This window comes from Populus nigra, chromosome 13 (assembly GCF_951802175.1).
Source record: "Populus nigra chromosome 13, ddPopNigr1.1, whole genome shotgun sequence".
Classification (NCBI taxonomy): domain Eukaryota; kingdom Viridiplantae; phylum Streptophyta; class Magnoliopsida; order Malpighiales; family Salicaceae; genus Populus; species Populus nigra.
In genome coordinates this window covers 4,192,857-4,217,746 of record NC_084864.1, presented here as the reverse complement: position 1 = coordinate 4,217,746, position 24,890 = coordinate 4,192,857, and the positions used below count along the sequence as shown (strand labels likewise).

The following is a 24,890-nucleotide window of genomic DNA, read 5'->3' as shown; positions in this document are numbered from 1 at the left end:
AAGATACATATTTTGAGATAATATTTATAATATATGTAACATTGCAAAATATTTTTTTGCTTCTTATTTTATTTAATTAGTTTCATGCGTGTTAATTTTTTATTATCATTTAATTAAATAAAAAATAATTTTTTTAACTAAGTTGTTAAATACAATAGTGTTAAAGATCCGAGTCGTGAGACCAAATATCCTAGTCCATATCTGACTCTTAAATTTTTTTTAATTTTTATATTGACCAAATATACTGGTATATATCTGACTTTTAATTTTTTTTAATTTTTATATTTATTTATTGTTGATAACTTTTTTTTTAATTTTTATATTTATTTATTTATCGTTTATATTTTTTAACAAAGATTTATAAACTCCATAAGATCATAAAAGAAGGAGATTTAATCTAGGCTAACATGTAAACTAATCGAAAATAACTTTTGCCATCGAATAAAAAAAAAAAACAAATGCTTGAAACGAGTCCAAACCCAATTTATAACAACTTAATCTGATCAATTTATCAACAACATACTTATAAAAGAAGTTCATGAACACAAATGAAAAAGAAAAAGGAAAGAAAGAAAGAAAGAAAGAAAGACTTCAACATTTACTATGTGAATATTGCTCTTATTTTGTAGAGCACAATTTGCTGCCCCCCAGCAATGACGCACCGGGAGGTAGAGTACATTGAGAGGAGTGGATAGGGAAGGGACAAGGCCAGTCCACAGACAAAACGAGGTCCGCCATTGTTGACCCCACCCATTTAGAAGAAGAAGAAGAAGGAGTGGTGGTTGCCATTCAATTATCACTCCTATTATTTTCAACATCAAAACTCATGCATGTGTATTCCAACCACCAAGACAATCCGACAACGAAGTCTCAGACAAAATAATATTAAGCTGAACCAAACAGGAGAAAGAGATTCTCTCTGCCTGAATTGTTGCTTAACCTGATGAGATTAAAATGATAGTTGACGTCTTCTCTTTGTGATTAATCCAGATTTTGAATCCTAAAATAGATGCCATTAAACTTGTTTTGATGAATATATCAATTCAAGTTTAAATAATTTGGTTACAGTTCTTGGGGGGGAATTTAATTTTAATATATGAAAGGTGATTCGACGTTAATATTCTTTACAAGTTGTATGATAACAAAAATGTTAACCCTCTATATATATATATTAAACCCAATTATAATATTAACCAAATATGATCACTTCTATATTCTATTATTCATTCAAGATCTTATTTATTTATTTATTAATGTGAGGTGTTCGGGTCAGTTTGCGTGTACCTTAACTAATTTTCACGGACCCTGAGAAAATTTAATTTTAATATATAAAAGGTGATTCGATAATATTCTTATCAAGTTGTATGATAATAAAAATGTTAACCCTAAATAAAAAATGGTCATGTTGTGTTTCAAAAACTATAAAGCTTGTTGTAGAGAAAGTAAATGAAGGTGTGTGTGTTTATATATATATATTAAATCCAATTATAATATTAACCAAATATGACCACTTCCATCTTCCATTATTCATTTAAGATCTTTCTTTTTTATTATTCACGTGAGGTATCCAAGTTAGCTTCTGCACATCTTAATAAATCTCCACGGGTCCTAAAATTAACGACCAGGTAAACCTCAAATGGTGATCAATATTAGCAATCTCAATACTCGAACATGAGACTACAGGAAGAGCAAATCCTTTAATTCCAAACTCTTATTACTGGGTCACCTACTAGATGATTTTCATTCAAGATCTTTGCTTTTATGCCGTTGATATACACATTATTATTCAATGGTCTAGAAAATGACCATGGTATATAGTTTATATGCGTCATGCATGTGTTAGTTAGGGCAAAATTAAGCATTAAGCAGCTTAACTTTGATGATGGTGTGTTGGGTTTTTGGGGCCCTCCACCTTCTGCTAAATTGATAATTTTTTTATGGACATCGCTCTCGGGAAGAGGACATTTGTGAAGGAGGTTGGTCCCTTGTTCTCTATCAGAGCAACGAGATGGCTGTGACTTGTGCAGTGGAGTAGGGTTTTTCTTCGAGAGAGAGCTGCCATTTTTGGAAGTTATGGTAAAAACAAGCTCAAGTCAGCCATCGATGGCATGCAAGGACCGCTTCATATATATATATATATATATATTCTTTATGCGTCTCTTGGCCAATTCAACCCTGCAATAATGGAGACTTCCATTGTTCAATGAATTCAACTTTGGAAGAAATGCTATATTTTTTTGGCATATGTGCTATCAATTATGGGGATTAAATGAGACCATTAATGTCTCTGGAGTTGACTTTCAATTTTTGGCACCCCTTTCTTGATTTCTTTTATTTCTTCCTCCTTTACACACACACACACACACACACACACACACAAACGTATTTGAACTTTCTCTTCTTTTTTTAAAGAAAAAAGAACATTATATTCTTTCTCAATCTGATTTCAAATATTTGATTCTATATGGTTTCGAAAATTATGAATTCGTATAGCTGTTAATTAAGTAAAATTAAATGTAGCAGTAGTAGTAGGGCATCAATATCAAGTTGTGAAGTTGTAGATACCGAAGTTATTAACTCTGGCATCTTGGGTTATAGAATGTGTAGGTGAATCAAAAAATTATTCTTTTATTTTTCAAAATAAAATTAAAATAATATTATTTTATTTTTATTTTAAAAAAAATTAAGTGAGGTTTTGATAATTGAATTGACAAAGTTAGCTCCAGTTGACTATTTTTTTTAACTTGACTCGGGTTGGGAGTTGGATCTCGAATCAACTTATCAAGACCAAACAAAATTTAATAATTATAATTGGATTAAGTGCTACAGTAAAAACATTTTTCTTTCTTATAACCTCCTATATTCTCATCTAATCTATAATTTTTAAAATTTTAGTTATCCTACATTCTAATCCAAAATCTTCAAAATATTAGTTAGTAAGCATATTTTATACCAATGGTTTTAAAGGATATGATTGAGGATTTTTTTATATATATAAAATGAGCATGTTCTTTTTCTAAAAATTGATAAAATAATACAACTTGAAAAAAAATTGGTGAAATAGTGTAGTTTATATATGTCACAATTAGGAAACACAATATTTAAACTTATTGCTAGTAACACAATATTTTAAATAAATTATGAAATAAATTGCATAAATTATGATAAGAGAGATTAAAGAGAGCAAAAGAAATAAAGAAAGAGATTTTAGAAGCAGTGAGGCACTTTGAAGCTTCAATTGCGACACAATAAGTATCATCATAAAGATTTCAACAACACAAATCCAATAACACCAAGAAAAGTTACCAACAGTGATCTTAGTGGGCCACACTTGTCATCCAAAGATGACAAGTGACTAACTTTCCTTTGTCGGCAACTAACAATCCTTTCGTCTATGTGTTCTTGATCTATTATTAACAAAACTCTAAAACATGTTGAAGAATAACTATAAACATTTGCACCATGAAGCCTCTCACATTTCACTATGGACTCATTATACAATTTCTTTTCATTTTCATCCTCAAACTTTATTTTTGGGCGGTTACATCCGTTTGGGGCCAAATTAAATGACAATTTATTCATTTTTTTTTTACTAATGACAAGATTGGAAGAAGGATCATCAATGTGGGAAAGGCGTCGGAAATGGTGGTGGGCTCAAAGTTCTCATGAAAAATTCAATTTAGTCCTCCCACTTTGCAAATTATTCTCGTGAAAAATTCATCCATATGATCCTTCAATTTTTTTAAAAAAATTCAATTTTGATACAAAAGTTTATTTTTATTATTTTGCAGTCCCTGGTTTGAGAGAGAAAAGAGAGATATCATTGGATTTTGACATTGAGAAAGAAAGTCATCGTTCAAGCCATTTTCAACCACAAAAATGAATGTTCTTGATGTTCACGAGTTCCATATGATGAAATGCGTATGATGGTGGTTGCTTAGAGTTTTAATATTTCCTAAAAAACAGATATAAGTCAAGAAAGACAAATCTAACTTGGTTTGATTTTGGGTTTTCAGACCAATTTTTTTTATTGAAGAATTGTTTTTAGGTGTTTTAAGGGTGTTGAAAAGGTGTTTTTGGGTAAAAATGTGTCCAAAATTAGGTTTTGGGGCAAAACTCCAACTGACTTAATTTTTTAAGCTTCACAATAGTGATCGGAATCTAAGCTGAACGAGATTTTTACCTCAAAAGGTGATGTATTGTCTACCTATTTTTTTTTTTTACATAAAAGTGAATGACATGTCATCTATCCATTAAAAAACAACAAAATTAACCAAGCCCATACGCACAGGTCTGGGAATGAAGGCCCACACGTCTTAGCTATTTTTAGCCTTTTACTATTTTGTTTTTCAACATCTTATTTTATATTTAGATTCTATATGAATTTAAGAATAAAAATTATTGAGTTCGATTGAGTTCATGATCCGGATAGTAGGTTTGATGGGTTAAGTATTTTTTTTATTTAATGCATTTTTGTCCCTCATTTTAAAAAATATAATTCACTACAAGATTTAACAGTTTTATTGACGAAAATTTTCCATCGGTGTAAGACACATATTCCATCGGTAATTATATTACCGACAGAATCACAGACGGAAATGATCCGTCGGTGAATCATTCGTCGGTAATGTTTTTTCCATCGGTAAATCCGTTGGTATATTATTACAGATGGATTTACTGACGGAACAGACGCGTCGGTAATAATATTTTTTATTACCGACAGAATTACCGAGGGATATATCGACGGAATTACCGATAGAAATTCCGTCTGTAATTATATAAAAATATTTTAAAAAAATTATTTTATAAAATTATAAAATAATTAAATTAGCATAAATCAACACTCTATAATATATACTCAAAATGCTTGGAAAAAAGAATAAGAAAATCAACTCAAACAAATTTGCAACAAATAAATAAAATGAAAAAATAAATTCAACTAAAAAAATTCATATGAAAAAAAATGAAGTTGCAATTGCTAAAAATTTAAAAATCCCTATAAATAAATCAACTAAAAATTGATCTCATATGAAAAAAAAAATTTCACAACAACATTTATACAATTATTAAGAACAAAAAAATTAAAATAAAAATAAAAAACAAATATAGTGAAAAAAATCATGAAAAAAGAAAAATCTTACCTTAATATATTGCAAGTGAAGCTAAGGAGAGAAAAAAAATTTGTAAAACATATTAATTAAAAAAAACTAAGAAGATAAAAGAAGAAAGAAGAAGAAGACATACCCCGAGCATGGAAGGAAAGAGAAAGAGATGAGGAGAGAAAAGAAAAGAAAGAAATATATATTGATGTTTTTACATATAGTGAAGAAGAAGAAGAATTAGAAGAAGAAGAATAGTAAGAAATGCGTTTATCTCTTATGAAATAAGGGGATCCAGACTTTTTATTGGCATGCGTTAGCGATAGATTTACTGATAGATAATTGAATATTAATATTTTTTAATTATTCTATCGGTAATATTTAATTTAAATTTTTAATTTCGTAAAACATTTTCAGAAACCGCCAATAATTACCGATAATTTTTCAATCCGTCGGTGATTCCGTCTGTAATATCTAAATGAAAATTTTAAATTAATTGAATTTTTTCAGAAAACCGCCAAATAACACTGACGACTTTTCAATCCATCGGTGATTTTGTCCGTAAAGAACAACAATTAACAGTGCAATTGGAAAGTGAACAGTTCTGGAGCTCTCTGGAAAATACCGACGAAAAATTCCGTTGGTGATTCCCTTTGTAATTGACATGATGAACAATGTTCACAGTTTTACCAATGAATTTACCGACGGAATAAATTCCATCAGTAATTCTGTTGGTAAATCATTAATTTTTTCCCCACTGTAATTCCCTCGGTATATACCGACGGAATATTTCCGTCGGTAAAATCCCTCGGAAATTTACCGATAGAAATATTCCCTCGGTATTTCTGTTTGTATTTATCGATTTTCTGGTAGTGATTTCAATCTTTATTATCGATGATTTATTTATTTATATTTAACTTAAAACTAGAAAAATACAATTTCACCATTTGTTATAAATGATCTACCTTTTCTATCTTAGTCCTGCATGTCTGTCCTATTTTAAAAAAAATATTGTATACAAAAAAATCTCATGTGCTTTATTGTTGTATAATTAAATGAAAAATAATCTTTGAGTTAAAAAACTTTATTGATTATGATAATGTGTGTGACTTGCGTCACTAGTTTGTGTGACTTGCATCACTATTTTGGTTGATTAATTTGAGTTTACTTAGTTTTTTTTTTTTTCATTGAGTGTTGCTTTTTATCAATTTTATTCTTTAAGATGGAGTTAATTGGAGATTAAACTTAATTTATTTTTTGAAAGATTATCCTTGCAGGTTTTGCAGGTCAACCCGGATTACCCATGTAAATTCAATATGTTTTCGTCTCAATATTAGATAAAAATACCATCCAATATGCAACTATTTTTGAATTCATGGTTAAAATCTATTTATTTTAGGAAACACATTAGCAATGCCAATATATATATTTTTTTGGCATTCAAAGTTTTTTTTTTACTCTGACCCGCAACATAACACAGACCAATTCTATTATTGTTTAATTAAATAAATAATTTATTCTAAGATACAAAATTATTAGACACAACTGAATATATAACTCGTGTTATTAGATCAAATATCTTGATATACATCCATCTCTTGATTTTTCTAGTTTAGTCTTTACTTATCATTAATAAATTTTTTTATATATTTATTAGCATAGATAATTTATTTATTTATTTAAATATATGCATAAATTTTTTTATTTTTAATTGAGATTTTTATCATGATAAAAACAGGTGGAAAAAACTTGTATTTTTAATTGGAAATAAAATTATTCTACCTAACATGTATATCAAATAACTAGTCTACTATTATTACGTGATAAGCAGGTAGGTTTGGAGGTAAAAAGTCTATAATAAAAGAATTATCAAACACAAATGATCTGTCAAGCGCCAAGCATCTTAGCATACATTGCATATTTTGCATTTGAATATTCAAAGAACACTCAAGTGTCCAGGTGTATCACATGGCATAGAGAAATGGTCTACCTCAATAATGCAAGTATTAAGCATGCTTAGCCAACTTTTATGGATAGGAATTGTGTTTTTGGTGCATGTTATTTTTGCTTGGTTATAATTGAGATCTATTAATAATAGATTATTGTTGATATCATATAATATAAATTTATTTTTAAAGTTTTACCTAGATTGAATTGTGATTTTTTGACATAATGTAAGATACTTAATTATCCAATTATTAAAAATTTGATTTATATCACTTTCATCTTAAATTTAATTATTATTCGAGTTTATATATAACCATTCACATTATTGAAGTTGAAACAACTTATGGGATAATAATAATAATAATACCAATTCTGAGAAGTGCAGCTCAACTGGTCAGGTCCTAAATTTACTCCCTAAAGATCACTAGTTTGAGTTTCCCAAACCTCAAGGCCATTAGAGACTTACATGATCGTTAATTTCAGGGCCTGTGAGATTAGTCGAATTGCGCACAAACTGACTCGGACACCCACGTTAATAATAATAATAATAATAATAATAATAATAATACCTATAAATACATCTTGCTAGAAACCCTCCTTTTTAAAAAAAAAAAACAAAGAAAAAAAGAAAAAAGAAAAAAGAAAAAAGAAAATGAATTTCTTAATTTGCTCCAACTCTCGAGATAACAGTTTTGAAAGCCATTGTGTCTTGATAACCATCTAAATGAATCAAAATAATTTATTCTTTAGAGTGCACTGTTTTAAGTTTTGGAAAAGACTTTTTCCGGTCTATATTCCAAGAAAAAAGATCAAATATGCCCTTCGAATTTGTAAGTACATATGATAAAATACTAACCAAATGATCTACCAAGATGAAATTATGTATTATGATTCTCAAGAAAAATCAAATTATTAGGAAGGTGTTTTCTTTTTCCTTGTTCTATGATCTCGCCATCAGCTTCCAGCATGTCATGACTTGTATTATTATACTAGGTCTGGGATCTGTGTTAGGTCCGTGTTAGGTCCGGGGTCTATGTTTTGTTTTGTTGTAGGCTGGATCGAAATTCAACTACTGCATTAAAAAGTTTGAGCATTGCTTCTTCTTTTTTTTTTTTTTCATGCATGTGATAAAATATTTGAAATGAGGATAAAAAAAAACTAGACCAATGTATAAGATAAAACTAATTGATTATCATATGAGTTCATAAAAAAAATAAAATTGGTGTAGCTTATTCAATTTAACAAGATAAGAGTGAACTAATCACCTTATTCAAAAGGTGATATAGTTTGAAAACAAAAATCTAATATTGTCATTGTGAAACAATTTACCATCAAATAATTGCATCGTAAAAAATCTAGGGAATGAAATGAAAAGGTGTTGGGACATTGTATTGACCCGTGCTAACCCGTGAAATCGATTAACTGAGTAATGAACATGACAACAATGAATTAACCTAGTTGGACAATCTATCTTTGTCTTTGTCATTCTCTTATCCTCTTGATCAGGTTTCAACTGACATTGGGTTCCATTAAAGAACAGAGACAACATCTAAGAAATCAATAAATGTTGAAAGATGAAACTAGAAAAATATTAACTTAAAAAAGAAGAAAAAAAAGGCAAGCCCATGTGAATATCCTAAATCTAAGTTAATCCCTCAAACTTGTAACCTATAAAATTCTAGACTTGGATTTAATCAACAAGCTCATTTGCCAATCAATTTAATATTGAAAGATGAAATGTAAAATAAAATTAATTAAAAAATTTCCCAAACAAAAAAAAATTGAAAAAAAGAAGAGGATCAAATCATACAAGAAAAATATTGTAGAAGGATGAAATCGTATAAAAAAAATTCAGTTCAAGAAAATGTCTAAAATAAAATAAATAAAAACAAAAAAAATGGAGACCAAATATGAGACCAAAAAAAAAGGAAGATGAAATTGAAAAACAATTGAAAATATATAAACCATTTCAAATTAAAAGAATAGTAATCAAAACAATATGGATCAAATCTATATAAAAATTCAAATTGTAGGGTGGTTTGAAATTCTGAGAATCTGAAGTTGAGAGAAAAAAGAAAAGGGAAAAAAAGCCCACTAGAATCAAATTGTAGGTTAGAATGCAACATGGTCCAATGTGGAAGGGAGAGGCCTTTGAGACGAATCCAACCTAATCAAACAAGCTTGTCCACCTTAAACAAGCTTGTCCACCTTGTAATCACTTCCACGTGCTGCTCGAAAACAACGAAGCATCTGACGCGCTGACACTTGTCATGCACGTGTCAACAATGTTTTTTTTTGTTTTTTAACATTTTATATTTACTAAAAGATTAAATTATCCCTAAGAAAAAAAAATTAGAGTGGAAGGACAGACAACCCCTAGGCAACAATTTATCCATTTTTGCTTTTTAATGGCACAATCGCCTTTTCACTATTCAGATAAAAAGAAAACGATGAAAACAACCCTGTTTGACTACTTTTTTTTTTATAAAGGTAGTTAAATAATTTAACTGTGTAAAGAAATGTGAAAAAACCAAGTTGTTCGTAGACAATTTCATAATAACTAATGGACCATTATATGCAAAGACCGAATTACTCCCAAAGACAAGTTCATTGATTTTTTTTAAGAAGGGTAAGAACATAAATACATTGTAATGGTGAATGGTCAATTCAGTATATAGCCATAATTTTTTCCCTTCCTTTTTTTGTTATTATTGGCACTAGAAATGTAGGGAGAAAAATATAGTTTATTAATTAATTGCTCTTACAATAATATCTCATCATAATTAGTCTACTAAATAGGTGACTTGCGCTATGTTGCAGGACGAGTTAAATTAATATAATTTATTAATTAATTACTACTACAATAATAACTTATCATATCAGGCTAATCCTTTCTCAACCTTGCTTTACTCTTAATTCCAAACAAAATCTTCATCATAAATCACATATTAATTAACAATCACTTTGTTTGTCTTCAAGTTGTATAACCTATAGACTTTATACATTGATGTATAACCAACAAATATACATTTATCATTTGTCTCATCTAGTTTGTGCCTCTTCTTTTTCGGTATTTGAGCATAGCAAACACTATCAAATACCTTCAAGTAATTCATGAATGACTTTCTCCCACTCCAAACTTCAATTGATGTGCTATCCTAAATGACCTTCGTAGGACACCTATTAATCAAATAAATAGTTATACACATTACTTCAGCCTAAAAATAATTAGGAAGCTTCTATAAATATTTCCTTAACCTTCCCTATCTTTGATAACATTTTCTTGTTGATTTTTCCTTGCACCATAATCTTTAACTAAACCAAACCCTTTATGTCTCCCTTTTATACCAACAATATTTAGACTCATGACCTAATCGATTATAAGAATAACATCTTTTAGCATTACCATATCTACTACCAAAATTCATTCTTCCTCTTCTCTTTTAATTTCTACTTATTCCTCTACTTCTACCTTACCATATCCTCCACCTCTAAAGGATTTAACACATGTTCTCACATCACTTGTAAATCCTTTCTGTTGGCTTTGTTTACCAAGAGTTGATCTAATAACTTTTCACTCATTTTCACTAATTTCTTCCCATAAGACTTCAAAGACCTTACCAACTCATGAACACTCAAACTAGACATATCTTTTGTTTCTTCTATAATCACCATAATAGGATCAAACTTTTCTTCATAATGCTAATCAATAATTAATCAATAATTTCTCTACAACTCATCATCACAACTTTATTTTCCTATGTTTTCATGTTCTCTAACTTTGTTCTAAGACTTTATAAGTTAATATCTCTTACATTCACATCACCTTCATATTCACTTTGCAAAGTCTTCCATTCTTGCTTTGTATTTGTGGCTCTCATGATCCTTGAAAAAAATAGGATCATCAGCTCTTCTTATAACATCTCTACTTCTCTTACCTTTCAAATCATTGAATTATGCTTAGGAATATTGTCGATATCTTCAAGTTCTTCATATTCTACCTCCACCATCTCTTACAAGTGAAGAGAGATGAGTAAAGTTTTCATCTTTATGCTCCAAAACTCATAGTTGTATCATTTGAATATTGAGGGTTTGACTGAACTCCAACTTGAGCTATCTTCTTTGGACATTTTCTTTTTCTTTTAAACTTGGATAAAGCTTCTCTTTAACCTCTGCCCTAATACCAATCTGTTGGTTATAGTATAATTAGTTTCTACAGCTAATAACACTCACAAAACATAGTCGACCATAACATATCATTGCTGTAATTTTCTTGTACAAAACTCACCCAAGATAGGGGTTACAATATTGGAGAGAGTTCACACACGAGTTACTCCTACTTTTCTTCTCTGTTTCTGCCTCACTTTTTGGTTGCTGCTACTGCCTTCTCTCTCTCTCTCTCTCAATAAATTCAGCCATATCTAATTTTAAGTTAACTCTAGTAAACTAATTTACAACAGATTAACATTATCAGACATTGCTGATAAGTTGTAATTAAAATCCTTTTTTTTTTTAATTCTGATATTGAATTAATGAAAAAGTTCAAATCTTTTTACAGGGCGATAACAACTTTTTTAATGAAGTTTTGAGTTTTTTGAACTGGGTTTGGCTCCTTATACTCCATGAAATAAAGATTTAAACTTAAAAGCATGATGAATAGAACTGTCTGTTCAAATGAATTTCGGATTTATTTTGGTATTGCTGGGAATATATACATTTTGATGCACCTACATAAAATTGACACAAGTCAAGTAGTTTGAGATAAGTTAGTGCATTTGGTTTCCAAACATAGTGTTAGATTCTATAAATTTACTTAACTAGCTCTATTCTTTAGCTTCTGGTCACAGCAAACTGAATTGTATGACATAGACCCTTTTGGGATTTTTCTCTGTTCGTATGGATTATAGCTGTCCATGTGAAATTATGAGTCTGATCTAGCAATCATAACAGAGATTCAATGGTTTATCCCATTTCCCAGTTACATTGATGCTTCGAGTTCAGCATGGCAAATGAGTTATCCAGAATTGATTTTTCTGTTTGATAATGTACGCAGATATATGAAATCGGTAGTGGATCAGGAACTTGTGCGAAGGCATACTGGACTACATAATGCTGAATGCACCTGCAAGAATATACAACACTATTGACTTACTCATATTAACCATCCATTTGTTTGTAATGAAATAAGTAAAATTTTGGCATTTCAACTTCAAGCTTCTGGTGCCTTTTACTCGAGGTTGCATGTTTCTGCAGGCCTATTGAACCCAATGCATCATCTGCTGCACAGGTTTTGTACTAGTCTATATCAGCGTAGGAAGTAGGATCCACAACATCAAGGACTCTTCATTCTCGGGACCTTTTCCACAAATGGTGTACATGATGGATCCAAGGGTTTTTATGGCTTTGTGCACTCCACTGCTTCATCATCTGATAAAACGAGCTTGAATTTATTCATGGAAAATGGAAAATAAGCATATAGTTTGCCTGAAAAGTTATCTAAAAAACGACTTCGAGGGATTTGTATGACACAAGATATCTGCTTGCATCTAAATAGGTTGTTTTTCGATCCAGTTTTCAGCATTAATGAAAGACATGCTGGTTAATTCTTCCAAGGATTGAGGGCTCAGCTTATTTGCCCAGTTAACCCTCTTTGAAGTCTCAGCTCCTGGCCCAAAGTTGCCATACTCAGCAAATGTTATTTGGTTCCTGCAAATTACGTGAACATAAAAGCATTAATCAAACACATTTTTCAGTTACAGTAATCAAACTGGCCAAGTATGATTTATGAGCTTAGAGAGCTTACTCATGGCCAACAAAGTTCCATGCATTCCATCCTTCGGGATCTACAACATTTGAAAAATTTGACTTGTAAAATAAGACCCTAGAATAACCTCTCCATGGCCTTCCCAAGTAAACTGAAGATTTGCCAAACACATTGCACCCCTTGAACACAAACCCATTTGCATCACTTGGATTCGTTCTTCCTTGTGCTGTGATGAACCCTCCTTCAAGTACTTGTATGGAGCAACCCTACAAAATAAAGAAAGGATACAGTGACTAAAAAAAAACAATAAAATTAAAAGAAACCCTCTATATATTGTTAAAGAAAATTATACCTCATAAATAGATTGGCCACTTCCAAAGATAAAATCAACAGCACCCTGAATGGTGCAACGCTTGAAGTAATGCCTGCCTGCCTCATCCCACAGTGTGTCTTGCACCCCTGCAAACCCACATTGGTAAAATGCAGTCTTGTCCCCGGTTATCATAGCAGCTACTGCTGGCAATCTTGGGTTGTTATCATGTGGAAAATTATAGGAGTTCTGCCAAAAAAAAAAAAAAATCAATAATTGGAACAAATCAACATAATTTTTTTTGAAAACTTTAGGAGAACGAAAGCAAGATTTTCCCAATGCTTTACACAAAAGTTTCTTAGGGAACAAAAGAAAGTTTTCTATTTTACATGTAACAATAGTGAGTATGTTAAGATCAATGATCACTTACTACAAAGGTAATGCTTCTGACTACAATATTATCTGCTAAAGAAACAAAAGTGGGGCTCTGTGCTGTTGAAAAATGATCATCCCAAACAATCTTTGTCCTTCTTTTCCCCTCTCCTCTGAGAATGATATATGGTTTGTTGTAAGGGATCTTAACCTTCTCCCTACAAAATACACAAAATAATCAGGACACTAAAAGAAAAATCAGTGTTCATGCATGCATAAGAAAAGCACCTGATTGTCAGCAGATAACATTGAAAAAGTAGAGAAAAAGACATTACCTATATGTTCCAGCCCTTACGTGGATACAAACCCAGTTCTTATTGTCTGATGGAATTGAATCAATGGCAGATTGTATACTAGAAAAATTCCCATGGCCTGACTTATCAATAAGGAGTGTTCTGTAAGGCAGTGTCTTTCTGTGAGGATTAGACCCCTTACCATATTTTAGGAAGTTTTCATTGGCAAATCCTAATTGAAAACTGCACAGCAAGAGAGCAAAATATAAACATGAACACCATGGAAGCAACATCTTGATGGAGAAAAGGGATGGGAAAACTTGAGTTAAGAAAATGACTAAACAAAGAAACAAAAAAATGTGTAGGGGAAATGAAATTGCAAGTTGTAACATACATACTTGGCAATTCTTAAATAAGAAGGGATCAAAGTTTTAAAGATTTTGGAGGGGATAAGGGAAAGCCAAGAGTTTTTATGGAATTAGAATCAGTTAATTGATCCTTAAAGATTATTCATATGGCAAACTTTTTTTTATTTCCTTATTTATTCATTTTGATTGATACTCCTCCTCAGCTCCCTCTGACCTTTCTTCTCCTTGGCATTCCAGAAGAAAATGACTAGAACATCCTAGTACTGGAAACTCCATTTTGCCATGAAGAAAAGCTTGACCGTTTGGAGTGGCGGGACTAAAATCTTTTGGTTGTCCATTTTCAGTTGTCCACAGAGAAATTTAGATCAATAAAGGTGCAAAAGATGAGCACAGCTAATCAGAATGATGAGGCAATAAAGAACTTAAAATCGTGGAACTTGTTTTAGAAACATGCTCCATCACATGTTTAAGAAGTAACGTAAAAAGGAAAGGTATAGAAACAGAGAAAAACCCTACCGGCCTCCATGAGAGGGGATGGCATTTCCATGCCCACCCAAAACCCCTCCTCAAATTGAATGCGATCAGCTAGCAACATAGATTTCCTTTTGAAGACTGAAGATTTGATTTTCACAAGTAAATGATGTTCAATCTTTTGTTTGAAGAATTATTCGTTACCAAGATCATGGGCACGAATTCCATTCCCACAGATATAATGAACATGGATTTGCCTAATTGGCATTATAAACATGATTAAGGTCTGGTATTGCGAGGCAATCTCTATTGATGATATACAAACTCAAACAGAAGGGGCAAGTAACAAGTGGGGACAGGTAAATTCATCAAACATCAATCATTAAAGAATGAAAGAGTATTTCTATGCATGGATAGAATTTCTCATGATCAAGACCAGCCCACGTCGATGGGGTTAATCATGGCCTTTCAATTTGAGTTTGAGACAAGGACGGCTAATGGGAACAAAACTCGATTTGAGTTTACATGGTAATCCTTCTAAGTGAATGCTGGAACTTCTAACCTTTTTTGTTATCAATTCCTGCTCTTGATTACTGACTTCTCGATTTCCCGATGGAACACATTCAACATCCAAGAGACAAAACGGTCCATAAAATTTTCAGAAATGCAGAACAGCTATGGGGATAAAGAAATGGTTCAAACTATTATATATCTAAACTGGAAAGCCGAATAATGTTTGCAAGAAAACTGTTAATATAAATAGCATAAAGTTAATTCACTCAAACAGAAGTTGTCAAAATAGGAAACAGATTTAGATGCAAAACAGTAATTCTCGGATCAGAGTTCCTCGTTCAATAGCAACCTTCTCTTCAAATTTCAATCAATATTTGAGCGGAGCAATAATTTCTTGCTGGGGACCTAGCTTCTCCTCTGCGGTCTTCTCAGCCTTGAGCCTCAGTTTAGCCAACTGCTTCTTTCTCTCATAGACCAATTGAGCTCTTTCCTTTCTCTTCTTCTCCAGCTCCTGCAGGAAAGAACAGATCGATAAAAAAGACGCCTCAGAAAATGCTCAATGAACAGTTTTTTATTGACAATTGCAAATGATTGCCAGTAAAATCATGCCATATCATACAAAAACTGTCACCCTTGAAGCTAAAACTAAAATGAAAGACAAAATCTACTGATGCAAATAGAAACACCAATAGTGGCAAATTGAAATAATTGTCCAGTATATGCCAATAGTGGTCATCACTAAGGCACCACATAATTTAAGAACAAAAAAGAAAAACAGGGGAAGAGATTCTAATTCTTAATTAAATACAATGTAATGAATTTCTTAAATAGGTGAAATCCAAGTAAATAAGCCATAAATAATAACATCACAAGCTGGCAGCAAAAGTGAAAAAGGAAGAAACCAGGTAGACAATTCATACCTTGATGGTATCATAGTGGTTCCATCCAACCTCAGATGAAAGCTGACCTAACAAGCAATACTTGTGTCCAGGCTGAAGCCTCAAAACCCTGATTCATCAAAAACATAGAAAGAATAAGCATTCAACTGCCTTAACCAACAAAACATATTTCTTGCATAAATTGCTTCTAAAAAGACTCACTTGAGAGCATCAGGGATAACCATCCTCTTTGTCTTGTCATATGGAGGAGGAACACCCTCAAAAACCTTCAAACGTGCAAGAGCAGCCTCTCCACGCTTGGTCTTGTGAGGAATCATCCTTCAAACCAAATAAATTTTAGATCATAGACAAAACGAAAACAGCATAGAGTCCCTAAAGTTGTATCTCGGACTACCAAAACCATTGCAGGAATTCAAAGAGGCATACAATCAAAACACAAAAAGAACTATCAACAACCATATAATTCTTGCACACGATGCATTTCCTCTATACATACAACCTCAACAACACAAACACATCATTTCAAACATTAAAAAAAAACATAACTAAACTTTGTATACAGTATTCAGCTTACAGTTCTTATTCATCAACTGCACATACAAACTATTATTCCCTACATCTACACACAACTGAATCATATATTGGTTTTCAATTAAAAAAAAGAAAAACCTTCAGCAGAACAAGTGTAACTACAACAATCAACCCTGATATACAACAAATCTTAATGCCTACAGGACTCTCAACTGTTAAAGCTTAGAAATTTCCAACATTAGCTAATAAGGATCAGCAATCTTTAAGCTCAATAATACATCTTTAAAGATGCTACCAATTCACAAATCAGAACATGGGTTATTCTCTTAACTATCCAAACATCACCTTCTGTTACTAACCAAACCAAAAAACCAACTTTCTGAACAACAAAATGAAAACCCAAATAATAAAGACTCAAACTTTATTAAATAAAACTCACCCTCTAATGGTACGCCAGAGAATCTTCGAAGGAGCCCTGAAGTGAATAGGACCATGAGAAGGTTTAGTGTTCATGCGTTTCCTCAAGAACCTCAAGTACTTCATTTTCTGCCTCACTAACCCACCAGAGATGCAAATCTCTTCACACCTAACAACAACAACTCTTTGTCCATTTAGCAGTTCTTTAGCTATTATTGATGCTAGCCTGCCTAGCATATGATGCCTTGCATCAACAACAACTCTTTTTACACAGATCCCTGACCCGGACACCATTGTAGCTGTGCCTCTGCTTTCTCTGGCTAAGCGGCTGCTGTGAGGGAAGTGAAAGTCAAGAGTGAGGCTTTAGGGTTTCGGATTGTAATATATGGGGTTGCTTTTTTATGGGCTGCGGAGAGTTGGGTTTTTTAGGTCTTGATTTTGGGATTGGGTTTAGAACTATATACAATATCGAGCAAAATCCATGATGAATGATGTCACGCACAATTTGTTTCTAACCTAGCTTTGTAGTTTTTTTAATCTTAAATAATACTTGCGGGAAATTTGTTTTGTGGAAAATATTTTCATTCTAGTTTTTGTTTGTTTTTTAAGTGTTAGTTCACTTCTTAAAATATGTTTTTATAAATTATTTTATAAAAAATAATTTATTCAAGATATCATTTAACAATTTTAGTCACTATAAATTTATCATTGTCATCATGTTTAAAAATATCAATTTCACCTTAACTTGATTAATATGGAACTCTTAAGAAACAAAGTCGAGTTTCGAGTAATTTATGGATATTATTTTACTCGACTTGACTCGAACACGAACTGAAATTTATTTATATCTATAAAATTTGAAAAATTTACTTTCATGACTAATAAAATTTTTTCAAATTTAAAAAAAATTGCATTCATTGCTTATTTAAGGCCTCATTTATTTGCTGGAAAGTAGTTTTCTTTTGGAAAGTGAATTATTTTCTGATGTTTGGTAGTGTAATGGAAAATAAGTTGGAAAACACTCTTCAGTGTTTGGTTATGTCATGGAAAATGACCTGGAAAATAACTTATTAATGTTTTGTTTTTCTCAATAAAATAATAAAAAACAAATCTTACAAATTAAAAAGTTGAATGAGAATGAAATTGAAAAAAAATAATTTCATAAATTATCTCAAATAAAATAAATAATAATCAAAATAATAGAGATCAAATCTTACAAATTAAAAAGTTGAATGAGAATGAAATTGAAAAAAAAATAATTTCATAAATTATCTCAAATAAAATAAATAATAATCAAAATAATAGAGATCAAATCTAAAAAATAAAAAAAATAAAAGATGAAGAAATTAAAATAATAATAATTAATAATTCATAAATTATTTCAAATAAAATAAGTAACAATCAAAAGAATGAGGACCAAATTTGATAGATAAAAAATTTCAATTAAAAAATGATAAGGAAAAAGCAAATAACAATTATAAAAATGAGGACCAAAGTTAATATAAAAATTAAATTTTAAGAGATGAAATTGAAAAATAAATATTCAAAACAATATATATATATATATATATATAGCAATCAAAATTTTGAGGACCAAATTTGATATAATCAGCAAATAATATGACATTTCTAAATTTTTCACAAATTCCAGAAAGTGTTTTCCGCCCAAATTTTCCAGGAAAACACTTTTCTGGAAACTAAGCTAAATTTTTCTTTGATTAGAAAGTGTTTTCCGTTGACTAACTTTTCTAATGGCAAACAAACACAGGAAAGTTTGGAAAGTAGTTTGCCAAAAACCACTTCCCAGAAAACAAACATAGCCTAAAACCTAATTTTATCAATTTATATTTTACTTGAATCTAAACTATTTATAGAGAGAGAGAGTTTAAGATTTTTTTCCGCCTCACTTCTTAATTATCAATCTTTCATTCTCAAGATTTATTTGAACTCCTCGAGACTCTTTTATTTAATTCCATTTTACCCTTCTTCAAATATCATTCGAAAACAATCCAATTCCAATTATAAAGAAGTGTCATTGAATTCAAATGTTGAAGTTCTTGGTACAAATTAATTAGAGAGGAGTTTGAATGTTTTTGTTGGGGATCCAGTTGTTCCTAATTATATTCGGCCATGGACTAAGCTTAGCTTGAGTAATCAAGCTTTCTTTCTCTTATTTTTTATTGCTTTCACATTGCTCTCTTTAGTTATTAGCTTAATTTGGTAGCTGTGATTAGTACAAACTTATATCTAGAACATGGCTTATTTATTTCTCTCATAGCTTTTTTTTCTTTCAATTATATTTAACCAAAATTATAACCCTCATTTTTTCCTTTAATAATTAGGATAACACCAAGAAGAATATAAAGGATGGTTGAGGTATAGAAACCTACCATCTTTATCTACATATCAATTGATATTTCTTTTACATATCTAGAAATATATTTTTTTTTATTTCATGAGGATGAAACATTTTCCTTTAAATTGACAATATTCATTGAAAAATATTTTCTATTATCTTAATTTTCAATGTTTATTTCCCTATAAAAAAATAGAGAAAAACATTTTCTTTAAAAACATTTTTCGAATAACAAACGCTATTAATGATGAAATTCTCTACCAAATCAGACTCTGCAGTGTTGTAGAATCAAGACATTTCTCAAATACAATAAATCTATTGATTTTATTTAAGTTTTCATCCATATACAAATAATTTATTTATTTATTTATTTATTTTGATTTACGTGGAGTGTCCGGGCCAGCTTGTGCGCACCACGACTATTCCCCACGGCCCACTGGACATCCTGCAAGCCCAGGAGCAGGTAAGGCACCACGGGGGTGACAGGCGTGCACATAGAGGGTCGAACCCGGGACGGGGGCGGAACAAGTCACACTGTTGACCACAACAACTAGACCCTCAAGTGCATATACAAATAATTTATTAATTACATTCTTAATGACCATTAACAAACATCACTCAATACAAATCCTCCGTCTTTATTATATAGATAGAAAGATTTCGATCACATTAAAAAGAAAATAAGAAACTATATCTGGTTAGATTGTTTCACCACATAGAACTGCCCGAACAAGGACAGCAACCATAACAGCACTTGAGCATTTCACTTTTGTCTTGAGAGTAGATTTATAACATCATGCTTCCGTATTTCTATGCAGCAAAATGATTATGTAATGATTGATGTTATATTAATGATTATTTTTTAAAGTATATTTTATTAGAAAATATATTAAAATAATATTTTTTAATTTTTTAATATTATTTTTTATATTAATATATTAAAACGATTCAAAAATACCAATAAAAAATTAATTTAAAGTAAAAAAATTTAATTTTTTTAAAAATACAGTTAAACTACGAAAAGAAACACTACCTTGATTATTTTCACTCACTTTTCCACCACCCACTACCTCTCTCAGGTTCTCCAACTTGTTCTTCTTCCACCCAGTCCCGCCGATTCTCTGATAAGATCCCTTCAATTTCTGCTTGAACCGCTGTTCAAAGCCAGAAGGGTCTTGCTGCTTTGGTTGTTAAGGCAGGACCCCGTGAGGTCCTAGGTAAATGTTGTGCTCAATCTTAGCCTGGGAAAAAGGCAAGGAAGTCACACAGCTAGAAAGCATTTTTACATCTAGAAATGCTGAACCGGATCCTCTACATGTATGATTTTACTTAATTCTAAATGTATGTCTCAACTAATCAGATCTTAAATTTGTTTTTTAGAGGTCACAAATCTTATAACTACTAAAAACTTATATAATCATTAATTTCAGAACTTGTGGGATTAATCGAAATATTCGCAAACTAATCCGAACAATAATAATTCATATTATTGTTACTTCAAAATAAAACTAGAAAAACTATTTGTTATTAAACCTTATATATTGATTATAAAATTAATTTAAAACTTCAGAAAATTAGACAAAGATTCAACCTTGCTTACTTTTCCGCGAAACAAACATAAACAAGAAAGAGGAAACAAGGAAAAATAAGAACTACCCCACTCTTCATCTTCTGGTTGATCATTGATGGGAAAACTGGTGTGAGGTAGAGAGGTCCATGAGACGGTGATGATCACGGGTTTCAATTGCCACATGGCGATCAAGTCTAGATGAGATGGCAGAGATTCACCACCTATTTGACAACAAAGGAAAAAAACATTCTACTTGTTTGAAAGATGGTGAGGTTTGATATTTTAACTGAGAAGCATATGAATCTCCCGATATAGAAGGGGAATTAATTACTAGTTATGAGATCTTAAATTAAAATCTTAACCTAATTTAACCACGTTTGTTTGTGTGTGTATATATATATATATATATATATATTTTGTAATCAAGCTTCATTTTCACCTTATCAATTCATTAATATTCTATTTTATACTTATAGATTGAAATCTTTAAAAGTTACATCTTTAGTTTTTAAAAGCTTCCAATATTATCACTAATTATGTTTTTAATTTATATTTTGAGTTTTTTAGGGTTTTTGGATTTTTTGTGATATCATAACCGTTAGTAAATATGTATTATAGTCAATTACTTGATTGCACATAGAACTAATTTTATTAATGGAAAACATATTTATTATTAATAAAAAATTATCTTCAATATTTATTTATATTTGATTAAAGAATCTAATATTTGATTAATGAATTTAGAGTAAAGATAAAGTTCATGGGATAAAACTTTTTTGCAAAGAAAATTATAAATTGTTATAATTATGAGATTCATATTGGATCAAATAATTGTTTCTAAATGTTTCTGGTCAATGTTTAAATAAGATTGAACATTAATTAGAGTTGTTGAGACCGATACATATTATGTTTTTTTTATGAAAGAAAACAACTACTCTCATAAGCTAATGTGCAAGGGATACTTGAAACTAATATATAGAAGCTTATCAGATGACGTCTACATTGAATTGACCCGCGTGAGAACTTCATATAGAGAGATCACTTATGTCTATAGAAAGATTTATGTGACAATTATGTAAGTGATCCTTAAACTTAAGATTAATAAATTATCTTATAATTTAGTGTTATGCTTTGATTCTGACTACACATTGTTTTAATTAAGGTTAACAAATGAGTAAATATTAGGCATAATATAAATTACATGAAGGTATTTGAGTAATGAAGTGATGATTTATCACCTTAGGTGAATTAATATTTATGTATTCTCAAATAATATTGATTATGAAATCTTTGGCCAAGATGGAATGAGATTTGAAAAGAGTCTTAAATCTTATTTAAAGAATTAATGACTATAATGTTAAGAAAAAAATGATTTAATAAAGCAGACATCATGCTATAATGTCTAAATAAAAACATTTTTGATGAAAGAATAATAATTATATTGAAAAACTAATTACTAAAAAATTAAGTTAAATTACTTATGACTTTCCTAGTATTTTAGGGATCATGAAATATTGCTAAACATTGTACTTGATCTTCAAATATAAATTAATCAATTTTCATTTGATAATAAATTAAATTGTTTAATTTATTTAATGCTATTTTATTTAGGATAATGATTTATATTTTGGCCAAGTTATTAGAAAACCTAATGGGTCACACATTTAAGAATCATTGGTCAGAAATTAAAATTGGATAATTAATAAAGTGTGACTTGATTGTAAATAAGTTTTAGAAATTGAGGAATATAATGTAATTAATACCGGGGATGATAATTCTAGACCTAGAAAAAATCAAGTAGGGACTTGATTGAATAAATTTTTAAATTTATCCTAAAATAATATATGTAATATTATTTAAGGGGTAAATTAATATTTTACTATTTATATGGTTTTCGGGTTTCCCTATAAATATAATATTATGCCTTTTATTTTTTGTACAGTATATACAACTGAAAAATAGCACATTAGTTATAGAAACAGTTGAAACAAAAAAAGCTAGCACTCAAAAGTATATCAATCTCTCTTTTCTAAACAAGTTTAGAAGATGTTTCATTGGTGGTTCATGTGGATTACTGTTCGAAGTCGGACACTTGAACACTTATGGTTTGCGATAATCTAGCCTTAAAGCAATTATTCAAAGCAAAAAAAAAACATTTGATCTTCATGTAATTTTTGTATAAACCATAAACAACTCTAGATCTGTTTAACAAAATTTTTGGGACTCCCTTTACTATTTCTATTGCGTATATGTCTTTCGAGATATCCAACAATAACATGTATATGGATTTGAGAGGGAAAAAAAGAAAACAAATATATGAAAAAATCTCAAAAAGAAAAAAAAACTCATAATTTAGTTCTCATCTTTATATCAATTATATGTCAATTAAAAAAAAACATACTTTGTCAAATATACTATATATTTATTATTTCCCACCATTTCAACATGATTGAACTCTATTTTAAACATAATATTACGAATTTATACTATAAGAAGAGACTACTGCTTATAATACAATGTATTTAATCCAATTAGATTGAATTGAAGAAATGTGATGAACATAGGGTATCTATAATGAAACTCTTTTTATAAGGGCTCATTCATCAAATTGAAACAAAAACAAGGGGTAAATTGATAGAGTTTTATATCGATCACCAAAAATATTATATTTTAAAGATTATTCTTGGATAAAGTTTCATTTTTCAGCTGGCTCTAAAAATAATATAATTTTTTTCATGTTAGATTTCTATGAAATTATCCTAGTTTTATGACTTGGATCATAAGTTTTGCAAGTTTACTCGAGTTATTGTTTTTATATATGTTTTTTAATTTTATCCTTTAACGATGACTTGATTGAGAATTAGCCTTTGTTTTTTTTTATTTGTTTTCTATAATGTAATCTTATTCTAATGACTTGGGTTGCGAGTTTGATAAGTTTACCTAAGTTTATTTGAGTCATTTATTTTTTTTTTTAAAAAAAACTAATTATTTTGTCTTGATATGTATCCTTCAATGTTTGGTTGGTTGGAATTGGGCTTCCTAATTTATTTTGATTTATTTTTTTATAGAGTTGACATGGTCTCATGACCTGGGTTGCGAGTTTTTCTAATTAACTAGGGTTAATTAGAAAAAAAAACTAATTATTTTGTCTTGATATGTATCCTTCAATGTTTGGTTGGTTGGAATTGGGCTTCCTAATTTATTTTGATTTATTTTTTTATAGAGTTGACATGGTCTCATGACCTGGGTTGCGAGTTTTTCTAATTAACTAGGGTTAACCCATGTTGATCCAATATGTCGTCTTTCTAATGCTTTTTTTATATATAAAAAAACAAAAATATTGTCTAATATATCACCATCTCAATATTTTAATATTATTTCATCTAGTATCCATCAAAATTTGGGTGTTTTTGCTAGAAACATGTTAGCAATGTCTTTACATATTTTTATGGCCAGAAAAAAAAAAGATCCAATCCATGGTGTAATGAGAGCCAAATATCTAGTATAATAAACTAAAAAGACTTAGTCTTTTGTTGTAGCCTCCCTCGTATTGCATGATAGATTTTAACAATGCAATGTGATTTCTTTTTTATTTTTCATTTGTTTTGTTTTGCCACTTAACTTCTTTTTTTTTTTCCAATTTGATCCTCTTACATTAGTTTGATTTAGGGTTGAGCTTAATATAGGGTCCTAGTGGTGTCAAAAAACAAATTAGACGCTTAATTAATCATCAGTTTAGCAAAATCAAATTCAATTTTGTTGATTCAAAACAATCTAAAATTAGAAACACTTTTAGCCTTTTTCTAACGATGAAAGGTACCAAATGGAAAGAATAGTTAGCGCATGTAACTCACGTACTAGTGTTTCAAAGTAGCAACTGCTTTTGTGTAGTGCATGTGCCTTTCTCTAGGCTCTAAAAGGGGCCTTCACTAGTGTTAATGAAATCGTCTCGACAATATCTTTCTTAGAAGATCATGTAT

General features: G+C 30.2%; 2 protein-coding genes across 2 annotated transcripts; both read right to left on the bottom strand.

Annotated features, from left to right (window-relative positions):
- Positions 1–12,474: 12,474 nt before the first annotated feature.
- Positions 12,475–14,243, bottom strand: LOC133670474 (probable pectinesterase 29). The gene is made up of 5 exons (XM_062090976.1): positions 13,828–14,243; positions 13,551–13,710; positions 13,163–13,369; positions 12,850–13,076; positions 12,475–12,752 (listed from the first exon to the last, which is right to left on the bottom strand). The coding sequence occupies exons 1-5, from the start codon at positions 14,175–14,177 to the stop codon at positions 12,593–12,595; spliced, it is 1,104 nt and encodes a 367-aa protein (XP_061946960.1). The 5' UTR covers positions 14,178–14,243; the 3' UTR covers positions 12,475–12,592.
- A 1,065-nt stretch (positions 14,244–15,308) lies between these two features.
- On the bottom strand, positions 15,309–17,387 carry LOC133671671 (large ribosomal subunit protein uL13z-like). Its single transcript, XM_062092490.1, has 4 exons — positions 17,007–17,387; positions 16,238–16,354; positions 16,058–16,145; positions 15,309–15,648 (listed from the first exon to the last, which is right to left on the bottom strand). Exons 1-4 carry the CDS (start codon positions 17,276–17,278, stop codon positions 15,505–15,507), a joined length of 621 nt encoding a protein of 206 aa, XP_061948474.1. The 5' UTR covers positions 17,279–17,387; the 3' UTR covers positions 15,309–15,504.
- Between the last annotated feature and the right edge of the window lie 7,503 nt (positions 17,388–24,890).

Excerpts from the sequence above, each read along its gene's own strand:
- LOC133670474 (XM_062090976.1), bottom strand. The coding sequence starts at position 14,177 with ATGTTACAACTTGCAATTTCATTTCCCCTACACATTTTTTTGTTTCTT. Across the intron at positions 13,711-13,827 it reads GTAAGGGCTGGAACATATAG|GGAGAAGGTTAAGATCCCTT; the intron begins GTAATGTCTTTT and ends TGTATTTTGTAG. Across the intron at positions 13,077-13,162 it reads GTGGCCAATCTATTTATGAG|GGTTGCTCCATACAAGTACT; the intron begins GTATAATTTTCT and ends TTTATTTTGTAG.
- LOC133671671 (XM_062092490.1), bottom strand. The coding sequence starts at position 17,278 with ATGGTGTCCGGGTCAGGGATCTGTGTAAAAAGAGTTGTTGTTGATGCA. Across the intron at positions 16,146-16,237 it reads GTTATCCCTGATGCTCTCAA|GGTTTTGAGGCTTCAGCCTG; the intron begins GTGAGTCTTTTT and ends TTGATGAATCAG. Across the intron at positions 15,649-16,057 it reads ACCACTATGATACCATCAAG|GAGCTGGAGAAGAAGAGAAA; the intron begins GTATGAATTGTC and ends TCTTTCCTGCAG.